Raw genomic sequence first — 20,210 nt, 5'->3', positions numbered from 1 at the left:
AAAATCAAGAGGTGAACTAACTTCTTTTGTATTTTGGACACTTACAGGCAGAAGTCCATGAACTGATTTACTCACTTTCCTTGTTGTGTCCTTTAGATTTTGCCTGGAGTCAAAGTGATTATAGTCAATCCTGAGACCAAGGGGCCTCTTGGAGATTCTCACCTTGGGGAGGTAGCTGCTGGTTTAATTGCTGTTTTGGGAGTTTCTCTGTTTTTGTCTGCTGGCTGAGCTATATTATCTCCATTTGATTATTTTAAGGCTGCTGGTTGGCAGAGTTTATTTATACATAAGGGTTAATGCTGCTGGGTATTTAGAAATCTAAGTACTGTTGGGGTGCCTAGAGCTTGTGTGTGGGCATTAAGTTTAATGTCAAAACTAGAGAGATAATTTTAGAAATGAAGGTTCACTCCATTGCAAATTTCATTTAGCTGTGGAATACTGCACCTGGATTACTGTAATTGACAGTTGGATTCTAAAGAAACAGTCAAATTTGCAATTGAGCTTGCATGCTGTTCTGATTATTTGATTGTAGTTAGACCTGTCTTGATAGATAAATAGAAATTGTTGTTTGAATTCACAAGCAATAAAAACCTGTAGTTTATCCATCCTCTTCCTGTTACAGGAGGAGGGCAGCTGTAAAGTGCTCTGCAGGATGTGTTTGGCCCTTGGGCTGCTCTTTGGGCACCCAGAGCTAAGCTGCCAAATAGTTACTTTGCCAACTAAATCTTCAATAAAAAGAACTTCCTTTTACAATTCAGTCCCTCAATGATTTCTTTGTGAAGTACAGTGCATTTAATCCTTTTGCTTGAAGAAGGCTCCATTTCAATGGTGTATGGGTCTCAGAACCGTATTATCTCCTGTCTAGATTTGGGTGAACAGTCCCCACACGGCTAGTGGTTACTATACCATCTATGATAATGAATCCCTTCAAGCTGATCATTTCAACACTCGTCTGAGCTTTGGCGATGCTGCTCAGACACTTTGGGCTAGAACTGGATACCTTGGCTTTGTTCGCCGGACGGAGCTCACAGCTGCCAGTGGAGGTAAGATAAAAATGGGCGCCTTTCTCCTTCTTTTTAGCAAAGATGGAGAATTTTCCATGGTTTCGGCTGTTAATGTGAATCTGCTCCAGGCCTCCCCGCTCGCTCACTAAAGCTGCTGCTATTGATTTTAATTTCTTCTCTAGCACCAGGTCTCCAAGCATCAGATATCTGGAACTTTGCAACGTCCTCCAGGCTGGAACAACCGTGTCCTAAAAACCCATGCCTTTATTTTCCCAACTGTGTCCTGTGTCTGACTCTTCACTGGCCAGTAGGGATGAACTGAGCTTTCTTCAGGCTTCAGTTAATTGTACCCCAGCTTAGAGAACAGGTGCCAATGTAGAGAGTTATGAGGCCTACTCTCCCCCACCAGTCTCAGGAAAGGCATACACCTAGCCTGGCATTTAACATCATGGATGATTTCTCATGACCTATTTCTCGGGTGTGGGTAGGTGAATCGTTCCCTGACACTGCTGTAGCAAAGGACGTGATTTTGGATACGAGTCTTGTCTGTGACTGTAGCAGTTTTTTCTATCCCTTTATTCCAGGTTATTTTCCCCTTATAACTTCAACTCTTTGGAGCATGTTATGCTGGTGGGAAGGAAGAGAGCAAACTCTTTGACCTTGTCTGCATTACAAAGGGTGTGCTGGTACAGCTATAGTGATAACTCATCTAGTGGAGACGCTGCTTGTGCCATCATAAGGACGTTTTTGCTAGTATAACTGTCTATACTAGGGCTTTTTGCTGGTATAAAAATATTGTAAAGAATCACAACCTAACCAACATTATTATGCTAACAAAAGTTTCTAGTTTAAACCTGGCATTTGTCAATGCTATTGTAATTCTACCACTTGATTGACCACTAGGGAATACAAGATCACAATTTGTAATACTTTACTCACCGCGCCACTTATCTTTTTCCATCCCCCATTTTAAAATGTGTGTGCAATTTTTCATCCCCCAACCCCAGATCGCCATGATGCACTGTATGTCGTAGGAGCACTGGATGAAACTTTGGAGCTGAGAGGACTCCGTTATCATCCAATTGACATAGAGACTTCAGTATCTCGGACACACAGGAGCATTGCTGAATGGTAAACTAGAACACTAGGGAATGCACGTTTCCCCATTTACCCAGCAATATAAAAGATGGTTGTACAAAGTAGCAGGATCAAGTGGTAAAAGCCCAAGGCAAGGAGTCAGATGGGTTCTATTCGTAGGTCTGCCATAGACTTGCTGTGTAACCGTAGGCAAGTTATTGAGGATAATATTGAGTTGAGGCCTCATTGTTGAGGCCTAATGTTCTGTCAAGAGCCTTAGCTGAAGGTGACAAAGTACAAACTCTGATCTCCTCTGTGTTAGTGTGTAAGGAACAATTTACTCTTCTTCTGTTTATACCTGCAGAACGGAGAGCAACATTTAGCCCACAAGTCAGACGAAGTAGCATCCTGATCTGCTTGTTAATAAAGTGTTTGAAATTTGCAGTGGCCTTTGACGACAGTTTCCTCTGTTCTTTTGCTCCCACTCATTTATTTGAAGGACACCTGCATCCTCAGAAGGATGGCTTCAAATGGGAAGGGAATTCAGAAATCTTAAAGCCAATACAATCGCTTAATATGCCTGAATGAAGAAAAAACTGTCCTGGAGCCTTATGCTGTGTGAACAATAGAATAAGCCAGGACTTGTGCAGAGGAAAACAGGAGCAGTTGTTCCCAAATGTAGAAAGGACTGTGGCTGGGAATCCTGTTCAAAATCAAAGTGTAACTTTATGCAGCTCCTCAACGCTTTCCCTCTCACTCCTCCCAGTGTACTACCACCATTCCTTGCTAAGACACTGGATGTGTAGTCTGCTCACAGATAAGTGTGAAGAGTTCAAACATATGCTACATTATATATGCATTATGCTAAATCTGCCTTCCACGAACTGGGTACCTAACAGTCATGTAACAACAGGGAAAGTTCTGGTATGTGTACTGTTTGTACATCACCATGATATCTGGGGACCTGAACAAAAGAGGAAGATCTAGGAAGGGGGAATAAGATTTGTAACTTCATGTTTATACAAAATATATGCATTAAATATATATTTTTTATTAAATTTCAGTGCTGTGTTCACATGGACCAACTTGCTGGTGGTAGTTGTGGAGCTATGCGGCTGTGAACAGGAAGCCCTGGATTTAGTCCCTTTAGTTACCAATGTGGTTCTGGAAGAACATTACCTAATTGTGGGAGTTGTGGTGGTGGTGGATCCAGGAGTTATTCCCATCAATTCCAGAGGAGAAAAACAACGGATGCATCTCCGTGACAGTTTCCTGGCTGATCAATTAGATCCCATCTATGTGGCGTATAACATGTAATGGGGTAGAGGGGATAATGTTCACAAACTTTGTAGGACCACTAAAATGACCAATGGTGACTATAGAAATGAAGCTGGTGAAAAGTACTAATACTTGATGTAAAGTTTGTGATCGCTACCATATTCCCTTCATTTCATCCTGTGGGATTATGATCACATCAACAACTGAGGGTCAAATGGAAATATGGTAGACAATGGAAAATGTTTGTAACAGTTTACTGAACATTAGCTTTATAGACAATGCAAAGTTGACAAGTGTGTGAGTTACAAAATTCCTAAGGCCTTTACAGTAGTGTTACTTTTTTCATCTGTTGTACATATTTGTATTTTTATCTAATACTGTTTTATGATTCTATAAGGGGAGGGTTTATTTACTTAAGATAATAAACTATTAAGAAAAGAGTCATCCGAGTCCTGCAGTTCCCCAGTATATAATGTACTTTGCAACTGTACTGTAGCTATTCGTTCCATGGGATCTCACTGCTTATTTAAAATTGTGCTATGACCAAATCCAATAACCCCCTGAAAGTAAGAATTACTTACTCGTATAGATATTTCTTTAATTTAAAATGGATTTTGCCTATATTTTTAAAATGTAAATATTAATATACATAATTCACTTAGACAGAAAATTGGCTTAAGTAATGATGACATCTGAAGTAGAGGACTTTAATTTTTGAAGTCCTTAACATAAATTACATTTGGTTAGGCAACTAATGTGAGAAATGCAAATCTTACAAAAGTTTTCTTAATTCAGTATGTATGTAGTCTTTTATTGCTGGCCAGAATATGTCATAGTATGTAGAAGCCTATGTTTTTAAGTCACATCTTTCTAAATGAGGCTGAAGTATTTAAGCTTTTGAAACATTAAAAATAAAATAAAAATTTGATAGAAACTGTACTGCATCTCCAGAATGCTTAACTGAAATTTGTACACTTGTGTGAACAGCCTCAGCTTCCCCTCATTATGGAGCTTTGTGTTTAAAAAAACAAAAGCTAAGATTATGGCACAGATTGACAAAAATAATTAAATTCATTGCTGGGATTGTGGCTCCATCCTTAATTTATTCCAGTGTGCCCACAGTTACAGCAGCAAATGTAATGTGTACAAAGGCTTTATATGGAAAATACCCTGAATTTCCCTGAGGCATTCACCAGAAAGAATTTGATAATTCTGGAAGGGAGTTGGCTGAAATCAGCAATGTGATTTTTTTTTTTTTAAACGAGGGACAGAGTGGCAACGGAAAGCAAGGATAATGTTTTTCTAGTGCATGCATAGTGAAATATCTTCAAAAAAGTCAAGATTACAGCATCCCGAAATAGTTGGTCAGTTTGCGGCCTTTATAAACGCTGAAAAGCAGAAGCCTTAAAGTGTGCAAGAAGACCAACTGTTTGGAAATGATTGTAATCCTCTGGCACGGTGGGCTGAGGGAGAGACAAGGTTTCAGAATCAACTATCTTTCTTTCATCTAACCTTTAGCAGCATTTGAGCATAGTTGGATTTCTTGTTTTTTTTCTCTTATGTGATTAAGAAAACAAAACTTTGGAAGCATAGAAGACCTGATGGCAGAAATTGTAACAGCTTTTTTGGGCCAATTGTGGTCTGTTATGTAAATACATGCTTAAAATATTTTAATATGTATTATTTACCCCTGTAACAAGTATACAGTGTGTTTAGGTAATTTTTATAAAGGTTTATAATGTAAACTTGTATAAATCCAAATCTATAACAGCTATATTAAGTGCTGCTCTGACAGCCATCTGTAAACAAGTCGTGGTTCTGTACTTGAAACCCCCCTCCTTATGAATGCTTTATAACAGTTCTTCATTGAGGGCTGGCGTGTTAAAATTCAGATATAAAGCTCTGAATATATTCTGAAAATATTTAGGGTTAATTTGCTTGTCATAGAGGTGGAAGGATACATCTTCATTGACTATGGCAGGTCTACCACAGGGAGAGAATTCCTTACAAACAAGCAGCTTAAATATTTACTTTTCTAAAGAGTTGATGTTAAATTCCTAGATTTTTTTAAATAAGACCCTCGTGGATATTTTAAAACAACAGTATTTCCACAGTCATGCTGCTAGGTAGATATGAAGTGTACAAAGCCTCCATATGAATGTGGTTTTAACAGATCCTCTGCAAAAATGAGGAAATGGACAACTGTGTAGTCGTTGCTGATAAAAATTAAATGCCAGTGTAGATCAGCTGGGTAACAGCATATAAATTGCCTATGACCAGCCTTGACCTCCTTGAGAGAATCTCCCCGTTTTATTACACACTTTCCTTGAATGGCAAGTTTGCAATGCAGCTTCACTTTGTTCTCCTGACTTTTGAGAAGACAGTTCTGAAAGGCTTTTTTCATATCCTAGTTACTTCACTTTTTAGATGCATTGTTTTGTCAATTTTAAATCCTTGTCCACTGAGAGAGAACCATAGCACAACTCTAGAAACTTCTTTGATTGGGTTTCTCCACTTATGTAATTTTGCATTAATAAAAATTCACAAATGTCTTGTGATATGAATTTAATCAAGGATTGCTAATATGTGCAGTGCAGAGTGACTTTTTGGAATTTTCAATCTAGAAGGCTGAAGTTCTCCCTTCAATACTGAAAAGCTCAGTCATTTTAATTTCTCCTTCCTCCACCTCGGCTTGGATTTCTCGAAGCTGAATAATTGTTTTTAAATATGTCTAGTGTAGTGTGATTCTAATTAACTGTATTCTGATCCATACATTTCTGTGACTAGGGACTCATGAATTCAAATTGTAATCTATGGTCTTTGTCCCCTAAGTGCCCACAGTGCTCAAGTCTTGTTTCCTGATAAGTAGCATATAGAAGTGGCCAACTTTGACATTACTGGATGCTTCTGAGCGTGTTCAGCAAAATAGGAAGAAGCGTGTGTTAGCGGAATGAACATGGGGCTGGGTGTCAGGAAGTCCTGGATTCTAATAACAGTTTTGCTGCTGACTTGCGGTGTTGCCTTGGGCAAGTCATTTCACTGCCTCAGCTGGCAAATCTATAGATGGGGATATAATCTAATCATTACAACACCCCTGTAAATAACTAGTTATACAGCACTAGGTATTAGTCGCTGATGCCTCCTTGAGTTTGGGAGCACAGTGATGCTCTTCCAAACTGATTAACAACTCATTTGATACATTTTGGGAGAGCCTTGAGATGTAACCAATTCACCCTAAAATATTTTCTCATTGTACTAGGGAAGAATCCCCTAAGTGAATGACTCTTGACATTTAGCTTAAGGAACTTGGCTGGCCACCAAAGGCTTTGACATTAGCTATTCCTGTTCAGAGCTGGATTTGCCTCCCCTCTTGCCCCCCAATCCAGCAATGAGTCCAAAGGGGCAAACCTACTCCTGTTCAGCTCTCTACTCCAGTTTGTCTTTTTGCAGTTCATCCAGTTGCAGAAGCAAATAAACATCCCATTAGTGTCCATGCCATGAATCTGAGTTGAGAGCTGCAATGTACCCTGAGAACCGTTACCCCTGAACTAAAAAGTTTTTATACACCTTACTGTTGTATGATTACTGCCCTAGCAAAAGTATTTGTGGCATAAAATTGCAGTACTTAAATAAGTCTAAGTCTGTTAACACTTGCACTGTACTTCTGATAACTGTGTAATTAAGTTGGGTCATACTAATTGTCCTGGAGATAAAATTGTAAAAACAAGATTACATTTTTAGCCTAAATGTAATTTTTCTTTAATTACTGTCAACATATTTACCATTGTCAAATTCAGACTACAACATTATGTAATTATGTATAAAGGTTTTTTATTTATTTGAAATTAGAGTAGATATACATTTTTAAATTTAACACCTGGCTGGACAGTGTTCCATTAACGCATTGATTGTGTTTCCTTTGTCTTGTGTTAATAAATATTGATGCCTGATTGCTTTCTTAGTTCTTCATCTGCTGTCTCTCTAAACTTTTTCCTTGAGGAAGTGAACATTGGTTGTTACTTGTTCTGGTGAATTTGGGAGAATGAAAGCATTTTTCAAATGGATTAAATTGTTTGCATGCACTGATATATGCAAAACCTGCTGTATTGCACAGTGCTAGCAACCTGAACCTGTGAGGAACTGAGCGCTCTCAACTTCCATCAAATCAAAGGTGTGCAGACGTAAAGTACTGGGCCCCTGTATCCTTTCAGATCAGATTGTAGTTGAGATCCATTGGGTGAGGGAGGACTAATGTGCAATCAAAACATACACACTTACTTTTAATATTTTACTTTGAACGGTGATTTGTTCTTAAATTATTGAAAATAGATCAACACTTGGCTTTTGTTTAGAATGAGACATATTAGATTGAAATTTCTGATAAGTAGGTTATAAAAAATTGTTATTGATCAATCTCAAAATATTTTATCTTATTAATTGTTTATATTAAGAAAAAAATTAAAGCTTTCATGTGGGATTTTAAAATGTGTTCAGCATTACACTTCAGTGGGAGCAGAGTTAGGCCAATGCTGAGTGCATTTGAAAATCTCACTCAGATATTTAACTTGTATAACTAAAGGTCCAATTCAGCAAAATGCTGAGCACCTTGCGAATCCCACTGAAATCACTGTGAGTTGAGGGCACTCGGCAAGTTACAGGATCCATCCCGTAAGTGGTTTACTAAGGCTACTTTCTCCTGACATGAAGTTTTCATATCCATAATAAATGAATTTTGAAGTAAAACAATTAATTTAAGGAATCACTTATCCTGTGTTCAAGTTTATTATTATGCTAAATTGTTTATCTAGAAAATATATACCAGTGGAACACAATTTACTGTACCTTAACTGAAAAGCTGATTTCTGATTGCCCTTGAACATGTTTGGTGCTTCAGCCAATGAGGAAACCAGCCTATTCAAACAGCGAATATACAGTTTCATTTCACTTTGTGAATAAATTTGTGAAAGCTCAGCCTTCCTGCAATCTGGTTTAGAACGATGCAATTTGTGGTGTGACTTTTAGCATAATTACAAATTTGTAAGGGTGCTTTCACTGTTTGCGCTCACTATCATGTTCCACAAGATTTTAGGAAATGTGGACTTTTGAAATATAAACTCCTTTTTTAACTAAGGTATATTATCTTTGACTTAATTTAAACACTGTACTATTAATTGTTATGGACGTTATTTGTATTATTGAACACAGTTTACATTGTCAGACGTATTAAGTGTCTTTCTTGACCTTGGACTATACCTGTTGGCTCCATTTATTTGTCAGGGAACATTTTTATGCCATTTATCTCCTCTTAATATACTGTAAGGGATATTGAAAACAACCATTGACATATACAGGATAAAAATAACAGTACAGTTGGAAAGAATGTAGACTATTTTGTGGTATTAATTTTAAAACCTAGGAGGGGAAAAAAACAACACTGTTAATATTCCCCACCCTTAAACTTTTTCTTTGGCCAGCTGCCATGATAGAACAGCTACATATGGTTTTCTACAGAGAGATGAGATAGGACATTTGGCATCATCTGAGATTCAACACTGAATAATCCCTGCTGTCAAAAATGAACGATAGAGATTGTGTTGAAGGAAATCTTATCTACTTCAAGTATCTGTAGATGTAAATAATCTCGCTTTACCAAAGTATTTATAATTTTTATTATCCAGCTCTACTGTGTGTATAAAATGTGTGTGTAGATATATCCAAACAGGCTTTTCCAAAAACCCTAAATGGCAGTCCTCCTTTTTTTAATATTAACACATTCCCTTTCCAGAAAGCCTTTTTCACACAGTTTAGCTTGATATAAAATCAAAATAAAATACACAATTTAAGGTGTATTTTTGTAATTTTCTCCTATTTCTAGGGGACACGATTTATTCAATCTTGGTTGTGTGGGGGAACTATGTAAATATAAAAGGATAATTAATCTGACTAGACAGTCTGGAATCATACAGGTATCCAGCATGACTGCAATGGTTAGTACTTTATTAGTTATGTTACTCTTTTTATTTTCTAATTCCTTTTATCATGCCTTTCAAGAAGTGGGCTTAGATTTCAGTTACCTAAATTTGTTGGGTGATTTGAGGACACTTTCAGTTTTGGTTACAACAGTACTATCAAGATATGCTTATATACTGGTGAGGTATTATAGCAATATATTGTAACATTAGTACTTATTCCTCCGGCAATACTTTACACAGTACTGCTCAAGAGTTGTCTTTGACTAAACAGATTCTTGAGAATTTAGAGTTTGAGTTGTAGTTTCAAAAGGAATTAAAAAAAAAAATACTGAGGACATATTAACAAAGCATTTTTCTATTTGCAATATTTTACATATTTTTCTTTTTCAAAAAAATCTCAAACTGTTTTCTTATGAACAAGTGATGTAAACCCTCCCAAGAATGTTCATTGTTTTTTGGGCTCTGTGTGAGAGAGAGACTCTATTGCCTGGAAAAGTCAGGCAGTATCTTGGAATTATAGTTGTTTAAGCAAATCAAAACTGAGGGATAACAAAAGTGTAAAACTGCACATAAAATTTTATCCCATATTTTGTGCTTTAATCTTATTATGGGAAAAATTCAGGGGTTGAAAAAGTGGCCAGTAATTAACTATTGTACATTAGAGCCACTGTTTAAAATTAATGGGCAATAGTTTTCCAGTACAAGGTGAAACCTCCAGCCAATATTTGTTTTATTACACAATCAATGGAACCTAATTTTTGATATTGTATAGCCTGTCCAATACCAGAAGTGCCATGAATCTTGCCCATGACCAGCACTATAAAGGTTATTACTCTGTGGGGTCTGTCTCCTGTGTATACTAAAATGAGCCTGCAGTAGGACAGTGTGCCAAGATGTCTTGCAGTAAAGCAAGCTACTGCTTCCAATATGAAATGCATATCAAAATGGTGTTGGAGAAAGAGTCTGGCATTAATTGTCTGTTTTTTTTACAGCCTCCCCATATATCATTACTAGGATGTCTTCAGAAATTTAGATTCACAGTTGTAACTACATTACATTAAATGTAAAGGCAATCCTCCAAACCTCTTTGTAGACCTTTCATGGTAGGGTTGTAGTATTCAGATGACGAAAATTTAGGTTTCTGTTGCTTGTCTTAGTCACATCTACAGCTACAATTCAGCCCCCTCACCAGCCACATGGAGCAATGAGGTGTTTTATAATTGCTTTAACATAGAACTAGAAGTCTGAAACAAACCAAATACCCATGTGTTTTGTTCCTTTAATAGCAAACCTTTTACAAACAATTTTGTACACATTAAGGCAAAAAGGACTTTTTGTACAATATTTTAATTTAAAGGGTCAATGTCATGTCAAATTTGTCCCCAAATTTAGAGTTTTGGAAGTGAAGAAATAGCTTCTGTAAAACCTATATCCAGTAAAAATATTTTAGTTATATTTTAAAATTAAACTAACAATTAAAAAAAATTCCTTTCCATTATTTGTAACACAACACAGCATAATGTTAGTGCAGGAAAGTAAAATTTACTACTAGAAACTAACTGAAAAAAATGAGTGATTAGTCTTAGCATCTGAGCTTCAGAACTAACAAGTGAAATGCAAATGAAATATTTTAATCTTTTGTTTAAATCCCAAATTTAACAAGAATGATAAAGAATATAAAAAAGAAAATAACTGGGAAGGGACTGATTTTAAAAGTCAATTCCTGTTAAACTTTTAATATATAATAAAGATAAAACATATCCAACTAATGTAAATATTAAAAACATAAAACACAGGAACAAGGGTAAAGGGTGACATGCCTCAAGGTCTGATGACATCAGATCATGAGCTTTGTCATAGTTACCATTTTGTTATCGGAACACTTGATCTGTGTGTTGCTGGCAGCTGTGGAGGGTGTCCGGCTTATGTACACACAAACTGAAAAGTATTTACATTCTATTCAATGTAATTACATGCTAGCCTTTGTGGACCTGCTCCAACACTCATTGAAGTCAGTGGAAAGACTCCTCCTGACTTCAATTATATGTGGATCAAGCTTGACACTGCTTCCATTACAGTAAATAGCTAAACTCTGTGATTGGGACCCTAAACGTAGCTGTGAAAGAATCACTGTGAACAGAAAGGGAATGTTACTCACAATGTACTGTACTAACCACCACTTGCAACTTTTATTAATTTTTCTTTGAGATTATTTATGCAGACAAAAAAGGTAGCAATCTGTATGTGTTTTTCAATCTTAGAGTAAGAATGTTAGCAAAAAGATAGTATTGTTACATTTACATGTTTGATCTCTGCTCTTAATCTAAAGCCACCTTTACTATGCAATGAGGCTAAATAGAAACCCAGGTCTATTTTCAGTGATGTAACTTTCCTCTATTTTAAACTGTATTGAAACAATAATAGTGTTTAAAAAAAAAAGTCTGTCTAACAAGAATTGCTTATAATTGCACATCATTGTATTACAGACATACATATATTTAAAGGAAATATATTTTCTGGTATTAGTTTGTTACTGTATTTAAATTCTGATGGATTAGGTGTTAACCACCATTAAATTAAGTATAATAATTTTGTGGCAATATTTGATGTTTTGCTTTATTAATGTCTGATTGGCACGTCTGATTCCTTTTTTCATATTTCAGCTGCAAAATAAAATTAAATGCTTTTATTTTTGTTTTGGTATGAGTGATTTCTTGTATATGAAATGCAAAGGGATCAAGCTGTACAGAAGGTCTCCGGACAAAGTCAATTGTAATTATTTGGTGTTATATTTAAATAATTATTTCTCGCTACTGGAGGTTTTTCTTTCTTTCAGCAACCTGTTAGGCGAGTTGTGTAGGCTTTTTCATGTTCTTGTGCAATCTGTTTGCACTGCCTACAGTGCATTAGTTGACCTTTATGCAAACCTAGAACTAAAGAACAATATTGCAACTTTATGCTATCAAGGCATCAGCTGTAAGGAAGGGGCAAATTTTGAGAACCATCAGAAAGCATTGTTACAGATGCCATCTGTTAAGTAACATGTTAACATTGTCATCGATTGCATTGGCTTTCCACTTTCTCTTATTGAGACACTACTTCATTACTAACAAATTGCAATTAACCATGCTTGTGATATTAAAGATTATTATTGTGTCACAGTGGTTTAATCCAGTGGTTCTAAAACCAGGGGTATGTGTACCCCTGAGGGTACTCAGAGGTCTTCGAGGGAGTACATCAACTCATCTAGATATTTGCCTAGTTTTACAACAGGCTACATAAAAAACACTAGAGAAGTAAGTACAAACTAAAATTTCATAGACAATTATTTGTTTATATGGCTCTGTATACTATCAATTGAAATGTATTTACATTTTAATTGATTTATTTTATAATTGTATGGTAAAAATGAAAAAGCAATTTTTTGGTAATAGTGTGCTGTGACACTTGTATTTTTATGTCTAATTTTGTAAGTTTTAAAGTGAGGTAAAACTTGGGGGTACCTAAGACAAATCAGACTCTTGAAAGGGGTACAGTAGTCTGGAAAGGTTGAGAGCCACTGGTTTAATCTTTATAAGAGGTAGTTTTATCAAATTGATATTAAAATGTATATAAAAAGCTATAATAGAGGTATGTTGTAAATAAAATAACTAATTTCCACTGATGACAGACTTAAAAATCAGGCTAGAGCAAAAGCTGGGGTTTTGGAGTCTCTTCTACCACCAAAATGCTGAATAGTGCTGTGACATTTTGAAAGAAAACATTTGTCAACGTAAGTACATAAAAAAGAATTGCTTTGCCAACCACTGAAATTGAACCTTTGTGATAGAAATCAGCAGCTGTTTAACAGAGCACAGCAACACTAAACAATTTAGTAGGAAAATGTGTAGTTATTTTTTTTTCTCCTGGAGGGAGCTTTTCTTTTGATTATCGACCGGCTTTATTTTGTTCTTCAAGCAGAGCCTTTTTATTATTAACACCTTGCTGATTATATCTCTCTATGCTGATTGGGAAATTCTGGAATTACAGTAGACAGGTGCGTTAGAACATTGCTTGGGTTCCATCTGTCTGTTTCTCAGTATTGTTTGGATGGTCTTTCTTTCAGTACCTCTATGCTCGTAGTTTACTTATCTGGTTGGAGTCTGGAAATTAAATTTGTTTGCTATAAAAACAATCTCAAGGTGAAGGAGGTCTTGAGGATCTAGCAGATTACTCTGTGGGAAGGAACAGGGTGGGGAGAGAGACTGCTTGGAGAATCTTCTCTTGGTGAACCAATGTCCTGTTTTTGATTATACTGCAATACCTACAGGCTCCAATCATAAACTGGTACCCTATTGCACTACACCACTCACAATAAAATGATGCTCACTACCCTAACCAGCTTCCACTCTACACAAAAGACAACAGGTGGAGGGAGCTCAAGGGGACAGTGCAATAGGTATCGTATCAGGACTCCAAAACAGTTGACTACAACTACACTTCTCTAGAGTGCCTGATGTTCTCATGCAGCCTGAATGAGGTGTCAGATGCCATGAAGTCCCACAACTTTCTCTCGCTGTGGAATGGCAATGTTTTGAACATCTGCAGGTTCAGGATATGTTTGTCCCAGGGTGCAATAAGACCTCATAGTTATGAACCCCTTGAAAATTGAGGTTGTACATAACTTTTTCAAAAGTTTGCAACGGAACATTGACCATTGAGCTTTGATACTTTACTATGCAGAAGAAAAATGCTTTTAACCCTCTTAATTTAAATGAAACAAGCACAGTTTTTCCTTACCTTGTCAATTCTTTTTTTGTGCCCCACCTACTTGAATTGAAGGCAGTACTATGCTGTATAGTATTTGCTTTTGGGCAGAGGAGGGTGGTGTGGCTGGTGCCTGATTGTGTACTTCTGGGTTCCAAATGAGGTGTGTGGTTGACCAGTCAGTTCATAATGCTAGTGTTCATAACTGAGGTTCTACTGTATTAGAAAGACAAGGTGGACGAGGTCATATTTTATTGGACCAACTTCTGTGGGTGAGAGAGATGCTTTGAGTTGTGCCACTTCTGTGCAGCAGCAATGCCCAGTATTGCTGCAGTGAGTTTCATGCCATGGGGAGCAGGGTTGGGCTGAGGCCATTGCGCAGCCCCTCAGCACTATACTCTGGCAGGCGGTCGATGGCGCTGCGACGACTCAACGGCTGACCCATGAACAGCACCCCGAGCTGCGACGATGGCTACCAGGACGGGTGTGGGGATGCCCTGTCCCCATGCTACGCGCCGCGCCAGGCGCCTGAGGGCTGGAGCGTGGCCCTGCGGAGCAACGGGGGATTTCCCCTCCCTAGGCACAAAGATGGCGGCGGCTTGGCCGATGCTCTGGCCTAGCAGGCCCGTCCCCCTCTGTACCGCGCTCTAGCGTGGCCTGCCCCCAGCTCGGCGGGAAGAGTCTGTGGGCGGTTGAGGAGGACTCGGAGGGACGTCGACGTCACTTAGACCTCCGGAAATCTATGGTGCGTCCTTAGGGATGCCCTGAAAGGCGCTCTAGGCGGGGAACTCTATAGTCGGAATCTCTAGCCCAGGCCTCCGGTTGACTCTATGGTTGCAGCCCGCCCACCTCGAGCGTCCCGGCCGGGCCTGCTGTGTTTACGATGCCGGCGGCGCCGGTTTCCTGAGGCGGAGGCAGCGGCGGCTGGGTTCTCGCGGCGCGAGGAGGGCGGCGCGGCCTCTGGGCCTCTGAGGTAAGAGCGGACGCGACCGCGAACGACTCAATCAGGGCGCGAGCGGGAAGGGCGGCGGACGCGATCGAATCAAGGAGCGCGAAGGGAAGGGAGGGGGAAGGGACTAACTAGGCGGCGCGGACGCGATGGACTCAGCTGCTGAGCGAGCGCGCGACAGCCTCGCGCCCAGGGGTTGGGGGAGGGGAGTCTGAGGCTCGCACAGGTCCCCTCCCCTGGGGGCGTGGGCGAGGCAGGTGCTCGGCCCCCTCCCCCTCCTCGCCGCGCTGGACTCGTTGCTCAGCCCCCGCCCTGTCTCCCCTCACAGGCCGCCCCGCGGGGCCTCGCCCGTGGCCCCGGAGCCCACAAGCCCCCCACGGCTCACTCCCGCCATATACCCGTCGTGCCCAGCTCGGCCCCCATGTCCCCAGCAGCACAGCAGGGCGCGCCTTGTCCGCGCCCGCATCCCCTCAGGCCTGCCCCCAGGGTAGGGGGACGGACCAGGGGTCCCGATTTTATAGGGACAGCCCTGATATTTGGGGCGTTTTCTTATATAGGTGCCAATTTCCCCCCACCCCCGTCCCGATCTTTCACACTTGCTGTCTGGTCACCCTACCCTAGGGGGCCCCGTGTCACCTCAACGTACAGTTGTCGTGCCCTGTGTCCACACACCAGCTTTGTGATGCCCTGTATTGCCTATAACATAGGTACGCATCGCTCACCTCACGCCCTGCGTCCCCTCACACCAGCTTTGTAATGCCCTGAATTGCCCATAACATAGGTACGCATCGCTCACCTCACGCCCTGTGTCCACACACACCAGATTTGTGATGACCTGTATTGCCTATAACATAGGTACGCATCGCTCACCTCACGTCCTGCGTCCACACACACCAGCTTTGTGATGACCTGTATTGCCTATAACATAGGTACGCATCGCTCACCTCATGCCCTGTGTCCACACACCAGCTTTGTGATGACCTGTATTGCCTATAACATAGGTACGCATCGCTCACCTCACGCCCTGTGTCCACACACCAGCTTTGTAATGCCCTGTATTGCCCATAACATAGGTACGCATCGCTCACCTCACGCCCTGCGTCCACACACCAGCTTTGTGATGACCTGTATTGCCTATAACATAGGTACGCATCGCTCACCTCACGCCCTGTGTCCACACACCAGCTTTGTGATGCCCTGTATTGCCTGTAACATAGGTACGCATCGCTCACCTCACGCCCTGCGTCCCCTCACACCAGCTTTGTAATGCCCTGAATTGCCCATAACATAGGTACGCATCGCTCACCTCACGCCCTGCGTCCACACACCAGCTTTGTGATGACCTGTATTGCCTATAACATAGGTACGCATCGCTCACCTCATGCCCTGTGTCCACACACCAGCTTTGTAATGCCCTGTATTGCCCATAACGTAGGTACGCATCGCTCACCTCATGCCCTGCGTCCACACACCAGCTTTGTGATGCCCTGTATTGCCTGTAACATAGGTACGCATCGCTCACCTCACGCCCTGTGTCCACACACCAGCTTTGTAATGCCCTGAATTGCCTGTAACATAGGTACGCATCGCTCACCTCACGTCCTGCGTCCACACACACCAGATTTGTGATGCCCTGTATTGCCTATAACATAGGTACGCATCGCTCACCTCACGCCCTGTGTCCACACACCAGCTTTGTAATGCCCTGAATTGCCCATAACATAGGTACGCATCGCTCACCTCACGCCCTGCGTCCCCTCACACCAGCTTTGTGATGCCCTGTATTGCCTATAACGTAGGTACGCATCGCTCACCTCACACCAGCTTTGTAATGCCCTGAATTGCCTGTAACATAGGTACGCATCGCTCACCTCACGCCCTGTGTCCACACACCAGCTTTGTGATGCCCTGTATTGCCCATAACATAGGTACACATCGCTCACCTCACGTCCTGCGTCCACACACACCAGATTTGTGATGCCCTGTATTGCCCATAACATAGGTACGCATCGTTCACCTCAAGCCCCGCGTCCCCTCACACCAGCTTTGTAATGCCCTGAATTGCCCATAATATACACATGTATTGCTCGTGTGTCACTCACGCCCTGTATCCCCTCGCTCCACCCTCATAAGCACTGTGTCACCATAGTGCACATATGCGCTGCCCACGTCTCTCACACACCCTGTATCCCATCCCGGCATCCTGCGTTACCCATAATGTACGAATGTGCTGCCCACACCTCACCCACACCCTGCATCATCTCACACCAGCCCTTTTGGGGCCCAGCATATCTCACAAGTTTCCTGTATCCCTGCCTCACAGGGCCCCACATCTGCAACACAAGCTTGCGCGGCCCATTTTTCCAGAATACTCTTCGCGCCCACCTTGTGGTAGCCTCATGTTGCCCCAGTGCAGACTCACTGGGCACAACATGTGTCCATATTCCTCCCTTGCACTAGCCAGGAGTGACTCCATATTACTCCTCAGCGCAGGCCTTTGCTGGGCCCAACACACACAGGACCCATATCTCCCCACGATGTCTTCAGTCGTCAGACACATCTGATGTTCATGTCTTAATTTCACTGATGCTCCTCCTACGTGTTACTTCAGGATGCCGGCCAGAGGCCAGCATGTCGACACATTCCCAGTATCCTCACCATGTTAACTCCACTTTCATACAATGCAGGCCCGCACTGAGCCTTTTAGGGAGAATATCCTTTCTGAAACCCCAATGTCCTCGTCTGAAAGTATTAATTATACATTATTTACTTGGAAGATTATAACAGGGAGAATTGGAGTCTCATACTTTGGAGATCAATTACATTAAGAGCATAACCAAGAAGAACCAATCAATTAGTGTCTAAATTAATTGTGTGGGGCCAGTTCCTCCCCATATTATTTACTGATTTATATGAATTATTTGATGTCAAAGTAATTACATAACTTTTGTTGTCTAATAATAATTCAATAGTAATTAAAAGTTCAGTTATTCAGTATTTAGTTTTCAGTATGCTTTCTCTGTATGTTGTTAACACCAGGTTGAAGGGTGGGGGCACTTGTTAATACTCTGTTCTTTTAAATGTGAGTCCTTTATGCTCAATGTAACATAACCTTTTTTGTGGATAAGCCTTAACAAATGTAGGTCTGTAGATGACTAATAAGGGAAATTAAGTATCAAGGAATCTTAAAATCCTAATATAGCTCTTTCTGGGCCCACCTAAACATCTCTAGAAGAATTGGTCAGTGTCTAGAGCAATATTTATTTTTTCTCTAAACCAGAATTCCTGTTGCTTTCAGACACATGTGGTGGACTACTATTTAGAGATAAGGAAAATTACCCCTTTGTGGTTTGTGCAATTTACTTCTTGCCCCAAACTTGACAATACCTTGATTATGGCCTTGGTTCTTTTATTATTGCCTTGAAGATGCTGATCTCAGTGAGTGGTCCCCAGAGGTTTTGGTTGTCTCGTTGTTTTCTTGTGTTCCACCTGTCTGTTTCATCCATCTGTTCTCTCTCATCTTCTGCTTAGATCTGTAAGCTCCTTAGGGCAGAAACTGTCTCTGTTGTGTGTTTATACAGCACCTAGCACAATATGTCCAGTATCAGGGGGTAGCCGTGTTAGTCTGTATCCACAAAAACAACAAGGAGTCTGGTGGCACCTTAAAGACTAACAGATTTATTTGGGCATAAGCTTTCATGGGTAAAACTGCATCTGAAGAAGTGGTGATTTACCCACGAAAGCTTATGCCCAAATAAATCTGTTAGTCTTTAAGGTGCCACCAGACTCCTTGTTGTTTTTGCACAATATGTCCATGAACCATACCTGATACCCCTAGCCACTACTGTCATACAAATAAATGATAATTAATTGAAGACTCCTCTCCTACTTCCTGGCTTGCATTTGCAAGGATATCCTGTCATATCGCATTTATCTTTTACTGATTTCAAGGAAACTGTAGATCAGCCTTCTTTTGGGTTCAAGTACCTGTCACTGTCTGTTGGATGCCCGCTTTTTAGAAGCACCTAATGTGCAAAAAAATAAGACTTTGATTAACTGCCTTTGCTTGTGAAAAAGTTGTCTGTCAAGCTTACGGCTGGGACTTCAGGAATCTGTTTCCCTAAAACTTTCTTTACATATCTTCAATTTAATTTTGTAAAAGTTAAAGCTGCATAAAGTACCTTATTTATTTGTAGTTCATATACTTGAATTACTTGAATTGTTTATGTAGAGTGACTTCGCATGTGCCTTACATTTTAAAAGAGCAGAAGAGCAAAACAAAGCTTTTTTCCCCTTGTTCTTTATCACCTATAAAAGTAATGCTTTATGCCTCTTTGCTTTAAAATATACCTTTTCAATTTCCTTAATTATTGACATTATGGTAGTGCCTTGCAGCCTCATTTGACACTTGTTACAGGCACTTTACAAACATGTGGTAGGAGACAGTCCCTTCCCCAAAGAAGTTACAGTCTAAACCAGGGGTAGGCAACCTATGGCACACTTGCCGAAGGCGGCACGCGAGCTGATTTTCAGTGGCACTCACACTGCCTGGGTCCTGGCCACCGGTCCGGGGGGCTCTGCATTTAATTTAATTTTAAAGGAAGCTTCTTAAACATTTTAAAAACCTTATTTACTTTACATACAACAATAGTTTAATTATATATTATAGACTTATAGAAAGAGACCTTCTAAAAATGTTAACATGCATTACTGGCACGCGAAACCTTAAATCAGAGTGAATAAATGAAGACTCGGTACACCACTTCTGAAAGGTTGCCGACCCCTGGTCTAAACAGACAGGACAGACAAAAGGTAGAAGAAAGGAAGTAATATTTATCCCCATTCTACAGATGGGGAGTTGCAGCAGGCAAAGTAACTTGCCCAAGGCACGCAGACAGTCTGCAACATAGTGGAAATTGAACCCAGATCTCCTGAGTTCCAGTCTAGCGCCTTAATCACAAGACTATCCTTACTTTTGTTTTAACCCCCCCCCCCCCCCACAAATCATGTAAAATAAATTTCAATATATAAATGCATATATCAAAATGTATACATTAACTTTAGAATACACATAGAATGTACACTTTAATGGGCATGCTTTATCTTTTGATTTGTGGGGCTAAGAGCGTGAGCAAATATTTGGAAATCTATCTATTCATCTGCCCCAGTTGTCATCTAGGTGCA

General features: G+C 40.4%; 2 protein-coding genes across 4 annotated transcripts in view; both read left to right on the top strand.

Annotated features, from left to right (window-relative positions):
- The window catches only part of DIP2B (disco interacting protein 2 homolog B), a 57,212-nt gene extending 49,903 nt beyond the window's left edge, over positions 1-7,309 (top strand). The window contains exons 33-36 of the mRNA XM_024214749.2: positions 97-171; positions 866-1,043; positions 2,012-2,135; positions 3,146-7,309. Coding sequence (XP_024070517.2) covers positions 97-171; positions 866-1,043; positions 2,012-2,135; positions 3,146-3,398 — 630 coding nt within the window. The 3' untranslated portion in view covers positions 3,399-7,309. The remainder of the gene's footprint in view (positions 1-96; positions 172-865; positions 1,044-2,011; positions 2,136-3,145) is intronic.
- Positions 7,310-12,967: 5,658 nt separating this feature from the next.
- The window catches only part of ATF1 (activating transcription factor 1), a 31,480-nt gene continuing 24,237 nt past the window's right edge, over positions 12,968-20,210 (top strand). Inside the window, exon 1 of one of the 3 annotated variants that reach the window (XM_026659578.2) lies at positions 12,968-13,367. In XM_026659578.2, coding sequence (XP_026515363.1) covers positions 13,332-13,367 — 36 coding nt within the window. In that variant the 5' untranslated portion in view covers positions 12,968-13,331. Of the gene's footprint in view, positions 13,368-14,988; positions 15,051-20,210 lie in introns of those variants that run through there. The other 2 variants (XM_026659579.2, XM_026659580.2) reach the window with 2 other exon arrangements.

This window comes from Terrapene carolina, unplaced genomic scaffold (assembly GCF_002925995.2).
Source record: "Terrapene carolina triunguis isolate 2854851 unplaced genomic scaffold, T_m_triunguis-2.0 Scaffold641, whole genome shotgun sequence".
Classification (NCBI taxonomy): domain Eukaryota; kingdom Metazoa; phylum Chordata; order Testudines; family Emydidae; genus Terrapene; species Terrapene triunguis.
Note: the sequence above shows the minus strand (reverse complement) of the source record. Positions and strands in the feature narration are given on the sequence as shown.